This window comes from Pseudonaja textilis, chromosome 3 (genome assembly GCF_049901715.1).
Source record: "Pseudonaja textilis isolate UNSWEBS1 chromosome 3, rPseTex1.2, whole genome shotgun sequence".
In the NCBI taxonomy this organism is placed as follows: domain Eukaryota; kingdom Metazoa; phylum Chordata; class Lepidosauria; order Squamata; family Elapidae; genus Pseudonaja; species Pseudonaja textilis.
In genome coordinates this window covers 146,107,699-146,125,273 of record NC_141992.1, presented here as the reverse complement: position 1 = coordinate 146,125,273, position 17,575 = coordinate 146,107,699, and the positions used below count along the sequence as shown (strand labels likewise).

Here is a 17,575-nt window from a genome sequence, read left to right as displayed (position 1 = left end):
CAGTCATGCAAATTAGTATGTTGCATAATTAGCTTGATAGATTAGGAACAGGTGTTCAAATACTTAAGCATGAAGATCATTAGGTGACTAGGTTTTTGAAATCTGTATTAACCTCAGCTTTGCCATAAATACATCCCATCCAAACTCAGGCCATGTTCTAATTCTAACATTATCTTATTTCTCAAAAGCACTCTTTTATCCAAACCAAAGTGCAGGCTACAACATACAACTTAAAATCAGACAGTCCTTGTCCTCCTCTTTGTTTTGCATCTTGACGAATTTTTATATTTAACCCTTAGGGTTTTTTTTTCTCCCACCACATAAATCTGGATATATCTTTTTCTGACATTGCTTAAAAGTGCATTATTTTTCAGAACAGATATTGGTTCAAATAAAAGCATTATTCTAGGTGACATTCCCATTTTTACCACATATTTTTTCCAAACAATAAGTGTATTTTTTTCCTAGTAAATCTATGTTAATTTAACTCCAGACCTTGACATAATTATTTTTATATAATTATTATGAAATGGCACACAATTCATATTTGTCGTAGTAATGCAGTATTTTACTTTTTCTCAGTCTGAAATCCAGTCTTCACCATCAATTCTTTTTGCTGTTTCATTGTTATATTTTGGTGAACATCTTTATTTTCTCATTAATTTTAAAATAATTGAAACCATCATTCTTCAATGCCCTTAGCTTGTATATTTCTTTTTTAATCTTCAACCCAACTATTCTACCATCTTGTTTTCAACTCTATAATACAATATTGTATGCTTTATTGCATTATAATACAAATATTTTCCAAACATTCAAAAGCCAGTATGAATAACAGCAGCAAAAATGGACATCCTTTCCTTTGTTCCCTTCTGTATTTCACAAGATTTTATCAACTCACCATTATCCATAATAGAAAATATCATTTTCTACCCCAAAAAGTGAAGTTTGATTTAAGTTCCAAGAGTATAAAAAACAGTTCAATTTTCAAATAAACAGCTAATTACTATCACCCCAATTTAAGGCAGGATGAAGGCCTCTTCAATACGTTTTGTCTTCCCTCGGTTCTTTCAAAAGACATTTCCAGGATACAATGACTTATTTTCTGTTCCATGTGGGATAATAGAAGATTTTCTTCATACAGGATAGAATAGATAATAGTTTCCTTCTTCATGGAGAAAGAAATAGATTGGCAAAGTGGAGTTTTGTGGGAATAGCTTAAGGAAGAGGATTGGGATGCCTGGAGGTCCGGGTATCTGTGGGATAGACCCCATTCCAGATATAGATTGTCCCTATCAATATTTACATCAGCATTTAATGTATGTATATTTAAGAAATGGATTCAGGAGTTACACAGTCTTGACAATGAGACTACCATATGGATCAGATTCCCCTACTCATGTGGAGCTCCCTTCATTGAATTTAAGTATTCTAATTTTAAATAAAAATGCATTGTAGTTTATTCTCTCTTGTAATGGTCTTGGATTCTTACACAATAGTTTACCTGCAGAGTATATAACTGTGATGGCGAACCTATGGCACGTGTGCCATGAGTGGCACACAATGCTATTTGTGCTGGCACATGAACCTCAGGCAAACTTACCTGCACTGCGCGCGCCTCACAGCTGATTTTTTTTGCTGGTTTGTGGCCTTTTTCAGCCTCCAGAGGCTTGGAAAAAGCCTCTGCAAGGCTTTTCAGGATGAATTATAGGCCCATTTCATCACTTCCTGTAATACCGTAAGTGACAAAATGGGCCTATAATTTGTCCTGAAAAGCCTTGCAGAGGCTTTTTCCAAGCCTCTGGGAGGCTTGGAACTAGCCAAAAAAGGCTTCAAACTAGCCAAAAAATCAGCTGTGAGGGGCAGTGCAGGTAAAGGGGAGGGTGGGGGGGTGAGAGATTGCACGTGCATATGCAGGGGCCATGGGGAGGGGCACACATTGCATTCTGGGTGCTGGCACATGAATGCGTGAACGCTGGTGCACGCACAATTTTTGGCACAGGAGCCCAAAAAGTTAGCCACCACTGGTATATAATGTATTACTGAACTCTAGTCACTTCTTTGTAATTAGAAAAAAACAGGATAATCATTGCACCATGCAGCATGTGCCCTATTGACTATCCAAGAGTTAAGAAACAAAGTCTCTTCCTGAAAGCAGAGTTAGCAACAACTATTTAAATAGTAAAGGGATGAAAATGGTATGATTTTCTCCTGAGTAATCAAGGCGATTTAGACATTATTGGACTGAGCACCATTATAATAAGCTCTAGACACTGTTTCAGAAGTAATCATTTGCACATGGCCATTAGTGGCATTGGCTGTTTCATATTCTGCGTGATGCATTCAACTGAACACACCACTTAACTTTGCTATCCAATTGATTTGGCATTAACTAAAAGTGAGTTATAGCCATAATTGCTAAATTACTTTTAGACAACCTTATTATCCAGGAAGACAAACTGTAAGTGCAATTCTGGCTCATGGTGACGCATGATTGTTTACTGTTTCTCTTCTTGTCAACCTTATGCTCATTAAGTGATCATCTCTTTTTATTTTTTTCAACTTTGCATACTGGGACAATAAAGCAGATGTCCATAAAATGTATTAAATATTCTGAGTTGTGAATTGAATTGGCAAAGGATGAATTGAGAAGTTCTTACTAAGTACTACAGGCATGGGCAATGTTTTGTGTAGCAGAAAGAAATGGATGGGCCAAAAGAGAGAAATAGTCTCTAGAGCTTCAAGTTGTCCTGTCGTACGTTTTGATTTTAGAACCAAGTGTTATTTGAACAGGAAGCAATATACTTTTTTTGTAGAATTATGTCTACTTCATTTTCATCTACTGCAGAAGGTTGTGTCGATTCAGACTCTCAGTGGAAATTTTGTCCCCCTATCAGTGTTTGCATATTTTCTAGGTATTCCTAAGTATTAAAGATATTTTTTTTTTAAAAAAGTACCTGTATGTCTAAAGATTGTTAATAATTTTAATAATATCTACCACAGTGACTTTATGCAATTGCTGCTCAACTACATATCCTTTGTAATGCGAAATCAACTATTTTGGAGATGAGCAGTCTGTAGCCTGCAGCTGTCATGCATATGCAGCCTTGGAACTTTTGCCATCTTTTGATTGAATTTCAACAGACTTGAAATTGATTTCTCTCGCAGAAATTGCATTTATCATTTTTTCCTTTGCAATGACTCTGCTTGATTTCATTGCTGAGTTGGCTGTGTAATATCCAAGAGTAACAATTCTAATGGGTATCTGATGTGGCTCCAGAGTTCATGGCCACTATAGATCTGACTCAACTTATTGAAGGAAGGCACAATGTTACAAGGCTTATCTTGTTTGAATGGGCAGTTCCAGTCATGGGCAGTGTTGATAGGTGGTCCAGATCAGATCCCTGATTTTCTGGTTGTCTCAGGGATTGATACTCTTACTTTTCCATTTAATAAGCTATTTAATACATAAAATTGTTAGGAAATGTTATCTTTTACCCATAAGGTAACATCAATATTCTGATGATATTCAGCAGTATATCTCAATCCCTGGCCAACCAAATGATGTCACATTTGTGGTTTAATGCCTGCAGCTGTTCAGGACTGGATAAGACTAAGTGGCTTAACTGCATTTTTTTTTCTGATATCAGTAACTTTGTCTCTTTGTGGGGTGGGGTCCTAAGACCTTCATTGCTGCCTTTCTAGATATTAGCCCACAACTAGGTTCCTCTTGGCTACTGGTTCCTTTACTGTTGTCAATTGAATTTTAGATAGATAGATAGATAGATAGATAGATAGATAGATAGATAGATAGATAGATAGATAGATAGATAGATAGATATAGATACATATGTATGATAATTGTTAACTTGTGTTAAGTTTATAATATGTTATATTATATTTCTGGTTCTGAGCTCCTAAGAGTCAGCATTAAATAATCAGTAATTTAAAAAAAAATCAAATGTGATAGAAAATAAAGGAGATTTTCTTGGGTGATAAATTATCTTCAGAATGCAACAGTCAGAGCCAGGCCAATCTCACATTATACACCTTACAAGCTTGAAGCAATATTTTTCTACAAAGGGCTAAATCATTTGCTTGCTTGTTTGCTTGTTCACTAGATTATGAAGAATTAAGAACTCAGTTCAACACACATTGGTTATTTATTTTGCATCAAGTTGAATATATGAGTTGGAGTCATGCAACTCATGACTAAATGCATTATGTATTTCATCCATTAAGTGTTAGTGATCTACAAGTTTTGGTGGAAGTATTTGATGTTTAAAGTCATACATATATATGAGTCCCTAGTTTTCATATCCTGAGAAATATCTTCCTTGGATGAATTAACAATAGCAACAGCACTTAGACTTATATAGCACTTCACAGTGCTTTACAGCCCTCTCTGAGCAGTTTACAGAGTCAGCATATTGCCTCCAACAATCTGGATTCTCATTTTACCAACCTGGAAGGATGGAAGGCTGAGTCAACCTTGAGCCTGGTGAGATTTGAGATTCAAACTGCCAAATTGGAGGTAGCCAGCAATCAGCAGAAGTAGCCTGCAGTACTGTACGCTAACCACTGCCACCTTGGCTTATTTGGATCACAATCTGGCAATTAATTACATGGAAAAAAGGCCGCCTATGTACTATCCTATTTTTAACAGTTGGGTTGTTTTTTTAAAGAACATAAATCTATTCATTTAAATGTTCTTAATGCCAACAAGAATAATTTATTTTATTGAAACAAGTGCTTTCTCCTTCCCCTGGTAAGTTAATCATCTCGATTGGACTTTCTCTGTTACATATCCACACAAAACTATTGTCTCAAAATAAATTCTAATACGCTTCTGAGACATATTCTCTACTGAAATACCTTTAGTACTGTTTCTGTATTTGGCTCCAGATATATAGGATTTATCATTGATGATTAAAAGAAAATAGATTTTTGGGTAGGCACCATTATAAACATCATGAACTTACTTTCACAGTTCAGTGAAATCTGAGGAAAGAAGCTAGCCTTGGCTTATCATTTAATGTTCTCCCTTCAGTTCCTAACAATAACTTATTTCTCATTGACAGTTGCAGTTGCAGAGTTGGTGGGGCGGGGGGTTTACAGCTCCTGAATTGGAGTACCTTGGACTTACTGACCAAAATATGCCAAAATTAACTATGATATTATTATAATATAACTATAATATTATTATAGTTAAGATTAAGTTTATTATTATAGTTAAGATTAACTATATAATATGACAAGAGTACTACCAAGACTAGTGAAGTAATCTGCCTCTGTCTTACTAAAATACATTACAACATGGGAAGGCCTTGATTGATCAAAGGCAAAAAAGATGTTAAAGTTCAATACTGCATCACTGGGAACAGCTGAAGGCAACCAAGGCATGAATTAGTTAATGATGTGCAGTGTAAGAATAGAAAATGCCAAAGAGCATTAATCAACAAATGCAATAAAATAGATGCAATATCTGCAAAACCTAATGAATGCACAAAGGAAAGGAAGATATAATTTAATTATGAATGAAAGAGCAAAACTATCTGTCATAAAGAATGGATTGGGGTTATCTACAGTAGTTTAGAAATCCATAGTTTGGTGATATTGGCATGTTATCCAGCCCAGTGAACGTGATAATAGAACTAGGGATTTGTTTGGAGTGGAAATGTGCAATATGATTATTTCTTTTTTTTTCTCCTTTCCCTTTGTACTTTCATTGTTCAGAATTACAAAATCTGAATCTTCTGTTTAGCAGTAAACTGTAAAGTCCATCTTCTGACTTGGGCTCTATATTTAGATTTATATTTTACTGAAACTTGCCCTTGTTCTTTAAGAGGATTGATGTATGTAAAATGTAACCTTACTTGCTTCAAAGTATTGGGCACCACAAGAATGTAATTTGATGGAAACAGGTACTCTTTAAGTTCTTTAATACATGCTTTGCCTTTATGACTAAGAAGGGAAAGAAATAAAGTTGCTTTCCTTGTGGATCTTCACAGTCCAAATAAGATTCTGTTTTAGAGATCTGCTGTGTAATTAAAAGGCAGAGCATATGGGAATTAAGTTTATGCTTTCAAAGGAATTCTGACATAGTTGCAACAACAAGCACAAAATTAATATCAGGCAACTCTATTTTATAAAAAGGGCTAGTTTAATTTAACAGGGCATTTTGTCAAACTTCTGATTTATTATAAGTTCACCAATTGGAATCAGATAACAGATAATCAGAGTTGGAAGGGACCTTGTAGGCCATCTAGTCCAACACCCGCCCAAGCAGGCGACCCTATACCATTTCTGACAGATGGCAGTCCAATCTCTTCTTGAAAGTCTCAAATGATGAAGCTCCCACAACTTCTGAGGGCAAGGTATTCCATTGGTTGATTGTTCTCACTGTCAGAAAGTTTCTCCTTATTTCCAGGTTAAATCTCTTCTTGTTCAGTTTCCATCCATTATTCCTTGTCTGGCCTACAGGAGCTTTAGAAAATAGAATGACCCCTTCCTCTCTGTAGCAGACCCTCAAATATTGGAAGACCTCTATCATGTCTCCCCTGGTCTTTCTCTTTACTAAACTAGCCAAGCCCAGTTCCTGCAACCATTCGTTGTATGTTTTAGCCTCCAGTCCCCTAATCATCCTGGTTGCTCTTCTCTGTACTTTTTCTAGAGTCTCAACATCTTTTTTATCATGTGGTGAACAAAACTGGATGCAGTACTTTAAGTGTGGTCTTACTAAGGCTTTATAGAGTGGTATTAGTACTTCCCTTGATCTTGATTATATCCCTCTGTTAATACAATTTAGGATTGCATTAGCTTTTTCGGCTGCTGCTGCACACTGCTGGCTCATATTTAGCTGGTTGTCCACTAAGACTCCAAAATCCCTCTCACAGTTACTGCTATTGAGCCTGGTTTCACCCAGTCTATATGTGTCCTTTTGGTTTTTCTTGCCTAAGTGTAAGACTTTACTTTTCTCTACATTGAATTTCATTTTGTTAGATACGGCCCAGTGTTCTAGTCTGTCAAGATCCATGTGGATCTTGAGCCTATCTTCTTGGGTGTTAGCTATTCCTTGCCAGCTTAGTATCATCTGCAAATTTGGTAAGTTCATCTTCTATTCCCTCAACTCATTAATGAAGATATTGAAGAGTACTGGGCCTAAGACGGAGCTTTGTGGCACCCCACTGCTTACTTCCCTCCATATAGACTTAGGCCCATTAAGACTACTTGTTGAGTACAGTTTGTCAGCCAGTTGCGAGTCCATCTAGTGGTGTTGCTATTTATTCCACTTTTTTCTAGCTTACTAAGAAGTAGGTTGTGGTCTACTTTGTTGAATGCCTTGCTGCAATATAAATATATTATGTCCACAGTATTTTGCTGGTCTACTAATTTAGTCACTATATTGAAGAATGAAATAAGATTGGTTTGACATGATCTGTTCTTAACAAACCCGTGCTGACTGCTAGTTATTACTTTACTTGTTTCGAGATGTTGGCAGATCTGTTTTTTTATTATCTTTTCCAGTACCTTCCCGGGTATTGATGTTAGGCTGATTGGTCTATGGTTTCCTGGGTCTGTTTTTTTTCCCCTTTTTTGAAGATGGGAACCACATCAGCTCTTTTCCAGTCCTCTGGTAGTTCGCCGGTGCTCCAGGATTTTTGAAAGATATGGTGCAGTGGTTCTGAGATGACCTCTGCCAGCTCCTTTAAAACTCTGGGATGTAATCCATCAGGCCCTGGCGATTTGTGTTCATCAGGTGTTCTCTTACTATTTTTTTGCTTATTTTAACTTTTATTTCTGGCCTGTCTTTTACAGTTGTGTTTTTGGTAGGTTCAGCTATAGTTTCTTTTTGCGTGAAGACAGATGCAAAGAATGAGTTAAACAGTTTTACTTTCTCTCTGTTGTCTGTTACTTCTTTGCCGTCTTCTCAATCAACTGTTTCCTTGATTTTTTTCTTGTTATTTATATGTTGGAAGAAAACTTTTTTTATTATCTTTGACTTTTGTTGCAAGTCTTTGTTCGTTCTGTGCCTTTGCTATCCTGACTTCGTCTTTGCAGATTCTGGCTATCTGCTGATATTCTGCCTTAGTTGTACATCCTTCTTTCTCTTTTTTGCAGTTGTTCTTTTTTTTCTTTCAATTTGCCAGAGAGATCTTTTGCAGCCATGCTGGTTTCATCTTGGATTTCTTGTTTTTCTTTCTCAGTGGTATTGTGCTGGTATGGGCTTCTATGATCATACTTTTCAGAGTTTCCCAAGATTCTTGAATTGTTTTCCTCTTTAGGATTTTCATCCATGGAATCTTTCCCAAGTTCTCACTGAGTTTATTAAAATCAGCTCTTTTAAAATCCAAGACTCTGGTGTTATTATGTTCTATTCCTTGTGTTTGTGTTATGTTGAATTCTAGTTTGATAATCTCGTGGATGAGTAATGATTGTCAGGAACAACTTATAAACAGCCTCTAATATTCTAATTAACAGTGTATATTAATACATCCCTTTCATTATTTGGCTCCCACCTTGCATTTAATGAAATTATGCATTAGCTTCTTGAAGCTGAAAGATAACTAAGCATTACATTCTGAGAATCAACAAACTGACAGACTCCAATAAGTAAGTTATAAAGCTATATGTGCTTTCTCACGTTAGATGTCATGAAGTCAATTATCTAATGATTATACTTCCCTTGAAAATGCCGGTTACAAATTCACATTCTGCTTTCCATTCTCCCTTCATTCATTCTGTTGCTACTCATAAGATTTTTTTTATTGGTCTGTTCCTGTGCATTCAACTGGATCATTAAATATGGCTTTAAACACTAATTGCCCAAGGTTGTTATCCATGCTGCTATTAGCAACATTCTTATTTGTTGTTATTGATTGGTTGTTATTGAAAAGCAATATAGAAAATAAAAAAAAAACAGGAAACCAGAGATGAAATCGATATTTCAGTGTTTCCTTATTGAATAATTTGTACAGGAAATGCAGGTAGAGACTTTGCAATACTTTGATTTGAATTCAGAAACATCAAATGATTGAATTATTGAATCTGCAGCTCATAAATCTTATATCCAAGGTTAAATTATTGCTTATGAGTTGTACAAAACTAAGCTTAAAAATAAAAGGGAAAATAACGTGAAAGGTGAATTGAAATATTTATGGACAAGATGATTAGATGTCCATCTATTAACTTGTACAGAGAAAAACTAAAGAAATACAAATTAAATACTATATCACAGAAGACAGAATTCACATTAACATATTTATGACAAGCATATTGGGAGAATGGTGAAAAATCTGGTAAGATGTTGGCTGTTTAAAGCAAAAGAAAGATAGAGCAATAGTTTCAATTATTAAAAGTGAAAAAGAAAGAAGGAAAAGGGGCAAAAGAAAAAGAAAGAAAGAGGGAGAGAGAGAAAGAAAAAAGAGAAAGAAAGAAAGAGAAAGAAAGAAAGAAAGAAAGAAAGAAAGAAAGAAAGAAAGAAAGAAAGAAAGAAAGAAAGAAAGAAAGAAAGAAATTATTCATAAACTCTGTCTCCTTCCTTCCTAGGGCACAGTCTTGCAAAGGTGGCTCGTGCACAGACATTTCCCAGCTACACCTCAGAACAGGGTGAGGAGCATGAGCCACGCCTGTCCCTTTCCAGCAGCTATGGATTCAGCTACAGCTCGGACCTTGTGCAATGACACAAATCTGGTGTTTGAACAGAGAGACGCTCTAACGTGGAACCTACCTGCAGGCCCTGGAAGCCACTGATCTTTCCTTAGGTTCTCCAGAGAAGACAGTTGGTAGTGAAAACCGAGAAGTCTCCCACCTGATGACAGTGGAAGTGAAAACTTGGATCACTGTCTCCTTGAGGCAGAAGTCTAAGTCTTTTATTTATTTAAATTTTATAGTTGTTTTTGTCCATGTTTTTTTAAAAGAAGAATTCCCTTGAAAATAATGGAAGTATGCAGTCAATGTTTCTGCATAACCACAAACATTATGTGCTCTAAGAGGGTGGATGTCATGTTTGCAATATTAGGCTTTTGATCAACTCTGCCATCAGATCTGCTTGTCCATGACAGTAACCACTTTTATCTCCAAGGCATCAGCCTGGCTCATTCTTACATGTTACAAAACTTCAAAGGGTTTGGAAGGCTTCCTTCCGATAATTATGCACATTTTAGTCCCATTAACGTCCATGGGATTTATGCATGTCTATCTTTAGGACAATAACCTAAAGTTTCACTTGTGAGAAGAAGCCAGTGACTCTTAATCAGATTCTCATTATTAAAATTAATACCCAAGATAGATAAATAGATAGATACTGTCAATGGGATGGCATGGTGATGCTTAGTAGCCTTTCAGAAAATAGATTGTGTCGTGTTATTAAGAGGTAATTTGCCTAGAATATTTGCCACACTGAATTTTTATGCCCAGATTTAATCTTATCTATGTGCATTCTGAACCTAATAACCCACAGCTTTCTACTGGGAACAGTGGTTATAGATGTTAAGGAAGACCGTGTTTACAATGCACTCGTCAAAGTCTTCCTTTTGTAGATAATTTTTGGATAGTTGAATTTGTAGTCAGTATACTTTTAACCCTGTATACTGTGCAGGTAAGAATTGACATCACATAACTTGATGGCAGCCCAACATTCCATAGTTTTGCACAGCAAGTTGCCTGGCTGGTAGAATAATTTCAAGAGCAGTTATTTTTATGGAGGTCTTTTAGACAACAACATGGATTTTCTCTCTTCCTTATACAGCACAGCTGTCAAACTCGCAGTGTCACGTTGTTGTCACATGATGTATCGCAACGTTTTTCCCCTTCATAGAGCTCGGGTAGGCGTGGCCTGCAGGTGACGCACTCGTGGGCCACCAGTTTGACACCCCTTTTTTCAGCATTCATTTTGTGGTGGATTCTCTGCACTAATACCTTACTCAGTTTTATCCTGGTCATACCTACAAACCCATTGTGCACTTACATTTTATTACAGGTAGTCCTCACTTAACAACCACTGTTGGGACAGGCAAGTCTGTCACTAAGTGATGTTGCCTTTAAGCGAAGCATCGTGTGACTGCAACTTACAATTTCCTGCTAGTTTTTCCATTGGCACTCTGCTTGTCAGCTAAGAAGTGAACAAATAGCAACACAAAATGATCATAGGAATGCTGCAAAAGTCACAAGCATGTGGCAAGTATGTGTGGTCATAAAGTTATTGGTTCAATGCCGCTATACTTTTGAATGGTCATTAAACAGGGCACTTGTTAAGTGAGGATTATCTATAAACAATGACTTTTTAGTCCTTCCTATGGTCAGTCGCATGGAACTGGATTGTTTAAAACTGTAGTCTTTTACTGACATATTTTGCCTATTTCAAATTTTTCCAACTATATAAAACAAATGGTGATAGCAATGAGTAGAAGAAGTGAAACTATTGAAGATCTGAGTAAATTTTTCAGAACAATATTTTCAAAATCCATCATGTGTCATGGTTATACTAATTTGTAAGATTTAACTGCATTTATTCAGGGTTTTCATCAATATAAAAGCATTTGTTACCACCATCACCCATCATTTCTTAAGTTCAAATATTATTCCATACCAAAATCAAAATCTTTCAAACAGAGGATATCAACATTGAAAAGATTATCATTGATTGTCTTTAAGCACTAAAGAAAAGGAACACAAAAATGGTCTTTTGCAGCTGATCTCTAAAGCAAGTCTAGCCATTTGGAATGCAAACTACATAGAGTGGCATTTTAATTTTGAATGGAATTTAGAAGAAAACTAATTTAGATCAAAGAAATATTGAAACTTGAAAGACATGCTTCATATAATAGTCCCCTTGCCATAAAAATCTGGCAATGTTACTCTGCTTTCCATACAATGTTTGAATATCACCCTTCAGCGTAAAAGAGGTTCTTTCTTCATTTTTGCGTATAGTCCAATTCTAAACAGATTAAAATAAAATAAAATTACAGTCACACTGGTGGTAAATGCTCATGTGTAATTTATTTAGAGTATCAACCTTGAAGTCATTTCCATAGTAGAACAAGGCCAGAACTAAAATAAAATAAAGTAAAGCTTTGTATTGGAGCACACGCAATGTATGGATCTTCTCCCCTACAGGCATATACTCAAGAATGTTATTTTTGAGAAGGCCTGAATTTTTACTAAATGTTGTGACTTACAAATAAATTGCACAGAAAGAAATCAAGTAGGGTCCCCACCCATGTAAAAGATGAAATAGCACTCACACTGGCCATAAAATGAGATGTAGAAGAAATCAGTTGAGCTGTAGGCATGGTGAAACAAAAAGAAAAGGAAAAAGGAATTTTCCCATCCAGTATCTTTCAGTCTCCATAAATGTTGTCAAAGCAAACAAATAGTAAGTAACTGTCAGAAATTATTTGCTGCTAGCAGACTACTCCATCAATGAAGTTTCTGCTTTTCATTGTTTTATCAAACCAGCACAGAACACGTTGAAAGGAAGAGAATCAACTTTCCTATTCCATTAAAAGATCAAGTTTTATCTTCCGCAGTTTGATTGAAAGAATTTTGCTTTTTTTCCTTTTGTAAATGATGTGAAGGAAATGTCTACTTCAATTAAACATTTATTAATACATTACAGTGGAAGATTTTTCTTACCCAAGCTTTACTTGCAGTCTAATCCCTTGCAGGCTTATACACCTCAGTGAAGAGCTGCTGAATGAAACTGGTGTGTGATCTGATGAAATTAATCACTCTTCCCTCCATGCCAGCATCTCTTCCACTTATTTTCTTTTATCTTGCTCACCATGTTTCCACTGACTAAAGAGAACAACTTCCTCTGCAGGAGAATGATAAGCTACCAACTACAACAAGGCAAAATTACTGTTCCTGGTTGTGCTAACATGCAACCATTCTCTTGCTGTAGCTCTGGTCATCCATTTGACAATTTCAATATGAAATGACACTCCTCTGGATTAATTAGGGTATTAGTCAATGTCACTATATATGAATTATATTCATCCAGACAAGTTTTCTTTGAACTTAAAAGGAGAAAAATACACATAATTATTTCTACGGAATGATTTCAAAATGACAAAAATGATCTTATGTCCCAAATAAGAATTGCCTCTAGATATGTTTTTGAAATAGTCCATACTACTGTTCTTTATTTTCCCATGAGAAAATAACACTCAGAAAAGTCCCCTATATTCCCATTACATAATTCTGTGAGTTTCCATTGTCAGAATCTGCTTTCATTTACTCATTACCCATCCTTTTCAGAATTGCTAGGATGGTGAACTTCAGCTGGATTGCATCAAAGAACAGGTACAAAAACATGCAAATACACGAAAGCAACCTTTTGCAATGAAGTTTCTTTCGTATATTAATTCCTAAACTTCCCAGCTGGCATATTACCTGAGGGCTGCAGTTCTAACACTCTTATACAGTGCCAATTAAGGAAGGTCAACCTAATGCAAGCTATATCATAAAACCCTGGGTGTCTGTTTGATAGTAATAGCCCTTCGAATAATGCCGTAATTTACTTATTCATAGCATCTCCTGTAAGAGTGACATTTCACAAAATGTACAATTTTTAAAAAGCTATAGGAATGGTCATATTTTGAAATTCCCTTAAATGACCTAAATTGCTAAAAGAAAACAAATAGATGTACTTGGATCTAATCCATGGATGTCAAACTCGCTTCATGGGACACATCGAGACGTACCCTTCATTAAACCAGGCATGGCCGTGGCCAACGCATGACACATCTGGCCCATGGGCCACGAATTTAACAGCCCTGATCTAAACAAAGGGGGGGTTATCCAGATGACTAAGGCAAAGCAATAGCTCAAATTATGGAACTGGTTTAGTCGAGCGTGCAGCCTTGCATGTCTAAACGGTCTTGCTGTTTCCCATTCACCCAAGGGAAACAAGCTATTCCACAGCCCAGAATTTCCCAGTTGATAGGCAAGTAGATCTATTGACTGAGGACTCTGTTAGAATTAATTCATTGTACTTAACCTGCAAGACTGTTCTAATTCAAGAGGAATGCTCTCAAGATTACTTTGGTTGTACGTTTCTTTTCAAAGAATTCTGCAAGAACCCTTGTGGGGTTTGGAGCCAGGATAGTCTTGGGGAAGAAAGGTTCACACACACACCCATTTCATGTACATGAACTAAATTACAGGTAATCCTCAACTTAAAACCATTCATTTAGTGACTGAAATTACAATGGTACTGGAAAAAAAGTGACTTAGGACTAGTTTTTACATTTACGACCATTGCAGCATCCCCATGGTCATGAGATCAAAATTTGGGTGCTTAGCAACTGGCACAAATTTGCTACAATTGCACTATCCTGGGGTCATGCAATCACAGTTTGCACCCTTCCCAGCTGGTTGCTGACAGGCAAAGACAACGGGGAAACCAGATTCATTTAATGATCACATGATTCACTTAACTGCAGTGATTCACAACTGAAGCAAAAAGGTGTAAAATGGGATGCAATTCACTTAACTGTCTTGCTTAGCAATAGCAATTGTGGGCTCAGTTGTAGCTGTAAGTCAAGGACTACTTGTATATGTGAAGTGCATCTTTGTATGCCCAATTTAATGATTTCACAGAATGAAGAGTTCACTCAGCATTCTATATTGATCACCAAGGCCAACTGCTGATCAAACCAAAACATAAAAATTAAAGTTCTATAAAAGGGAATCTAAACACTGAAATTAATATCGGTTATATTATGTCATCCTGAAGTAAATCTGAGTTATTGAAAGAAATGGATTGCTTTGCATCAATATCCCATCATCATTCTGATAGAAATAGAACATAAGGTTTTGGTCTCCATCTAAATTATATCCTCTCTCCTAATTCTTAATAATATTTACAAACATATATGATATCAGAAGAATTTCCTGATACCTGTAAGATATGCCTCAATCTCTACATTTTTCTCAGTGACTATAGGCATTTTAGAATGGTGGTTTATTCATAATTAACTGGTCCGGTCTAGTAATTTAGTATTTGGTTTTCAATAATGCTGTGAAGTTTGAATACTGGAATCAAGTAGGATTAACACAAACTGCCTTCCTACCTCTTACTCAGTCTTTACTATTATCTGATACAGAGTGAACCTAGTTGTCATCCCGGTTCCCCAGCTTGTTTCCCAGATGGAATTCTCAAAATAACAGTGAATACTAAGATCATCAATCAACCTTCACTTTCTCCTTTCCCATGTTGATCTGCTTTTCAACCATTTCATTTTTCTTGGAGAAGTTAAACTAAGAATCTCACACTTGAAAATTCACAATGTAAAATGTCAATAAAGTTAAATCATTTTGGAGGAAGAGAAAATTATGAGCCATATATATTTCTCTAAGATGTTGTTGATTCTTTAAGAGAAGCTTCTGCCACCTTGGGTGAATGAAAGTTGTTTTAAGAGTATTTGGGGCAGAAGCAGGATTTTTGTGGCTTAAAATGGCATTCAGCTACTGTTCACTGATGTGCTGTCTTGGCAGAATGATACATTTACTGTTGTTTCTTGTTCTATTAATGGAAAGAGTTAAATACACTGCTCTTCTGCTCTGTGTGATGTGATGATCCAGTTTTCCCTGTGAACCAAACCATCTATGAAATTTGAATTAAATCAGATTTAAAAAGTACCAAGATGTAGTGTGTAATTTGCCCTCTCCACAAAGCTCAAAATTTTGGAACAAAAGCCATCCACCAAACAAAATAGAAATACGTTAGGCAAAAAAATTTAATAGGTTGGTAAGAATCCAACTTTTAACATATCTAAAGAACACAGAGTTGGAAAAGGCTGTTTATAAAGAAGTATCTGTATTGCTATGTCACTATGAAGTTCTAAAAGCTGGAGAGAAATGCTGAGAACTTGAAGAATGTCATGCCACAATAAAAACATCTGATATTTATATTATTCATATTGAGCATGATAACACAGTCCATTTGTGACCACTTAAAATGTCCGCTATGATCCCAAATGGACTGCAAACTAATTTTACTGTGCTAGGGGACAAAATCTTCAATACAATGGGGCCCTAATCATGTTTAATTTTAATTCTATTCAATTAACTTTCCTTGGGGCCCTTCCCTTTAGAGCACAGGACTCAGACATGTTGCATGACACTGGTTTAGAGAAAATGGCCAGGAGGATTAGATCAAATATTTATCAGGGCATTGTCTATGCTAACTTCACAAGACCAAATCAGCTCAGACCCTGCAGCTTCCAGAATCGAGTGCAATCCCTTTTTGATCAAGAGAATGTCCTAAGCTCATGCCAAAAATATAACCAGCAATGAGATCGCCTAGAAGTGGTAGTTTATTTTTTCAGGTAGAAGGAAACTATTCTGAATCTAATGTGATTTTAGTGGTATTATAATAGACTGTGTGCTTGCACATTTATGCATTGGTACATACCATATTAGCCGTTCTGGCTCCCCCAGTAAGAATGTCCTAACCCATAATCCATACATTTACACCATCTCAAAATCCTGGGCAAAGCCTGATACCACCACTCTTTACCAGAGAAGAAACTGATTTGAAGTTTTAAATTCATTTTTGGAGTTACCGGAGAGGCTGCAATGCAAGGTAGGATTCTTTGTTAGGATGAGACTGTGATTCCACAAAAGAAACAGAATTTGTTATGTAGATTAAATTTAGAGCTAATTGAGAATTGTAGACAATAGGAGAAATCTTGCAGACTCTAATCTTTTCAGCAGGAATATGCATGCATAATAGAGGGAGTGTGTGTGTGTGTGTGTGTGTGTGTGTGTCTTATATCAAGGATATAAAGAAACAATTCAGATAAATTCAGAATGTGTTTTTTTTAAGAGTCTAATCAGTGGTGTATTAACCATTAAGCAGACGAAGCACGTGCTTAGGGCACCAGGCCCAAAGGGCACCACAAAGTTGAGAATATGTCTTCATTTGTACAGTATGTACAAAGGAGGGAAGCACCAAGATTTGTCAGTGCTTAGGGCACCAGTGAGCCTTAATCCGCCACTGAGTCTAATGTACATCTATCTCTATATTTCCCAGTGGTTAGTTCCTTCAGACCTCCTTTGTTTGGAATGCCAATCCAAGAAGAAAAGTCATCTCAGGGTAGAACATTAAAAAAAAAAAAAAAACACAAAATGGAGGTTTCCCATCTTTTAAGGCCCACCTGAAAGGGAAACTTGCTCCTGATTGAGTCAATTGTTTGAATTTCCTGATTTTTGCAGGCTTTTGCCTGATTGTGTAGAATGATTGGTTTATATTTATGCTGATTAACTTTGACATTTGCTCTCCTAAATCTTTGGAGATGAGATTTCTCTTCCTTCCCTCAGATGCAGACTTCAACCATGACTCTCACATAACAGCATCTTGTTGACAGATCTGCTGAATCAAAGTTACCGTATATTTGACAGCACCCTTATTTGGAAGCTCACTTTGTACAAAAGTAAGTTTTTTGCTTCCGAGTTATGCTATGAATGAGAAAATAAAATTACACTACGTTAAAGTAACACCCAACTGATATTACATAGAATCATTTATTAATACATAAGTTAAAACAAAGATATTCACAAATAGCTG

The 17,575-nt window shown here is 36.2% G+C and overlaps 1 protein-coding gene across 3 annotated transcripts in view; it reads left to right on the top strand.

Moving 5' to 3' along the window:
- The window catches only part of DOK6 (docking protein 6), a 229,426-nt gene extending 212,019 nt beyond the window's left edge, over window positions 1–17,407 (top strand). For 2 of the 3 annotated variants that reach the window (XM_087931022.1, XM_026699162.2), the window contains exon 8: window positions 9,550–15,645. In XM_087931022.1, the coding sequence (XP_087787148.1) occupies window positions 9,550–9,683 (134 nt within the window). In that variant the 3' untranslated portion in view covers window positions 9,684–15,645. Of the gene's footprint in view, window positions 1–9,549; window positions 15,646–17,328 lie in introns of those variants that run through there. The other variant, XM_087931024.1, reaches the window with a different exon arrangement.
- The last annotated feature ends 168 nt before the right edge of the window (window positions 17,408–17,575 follow it).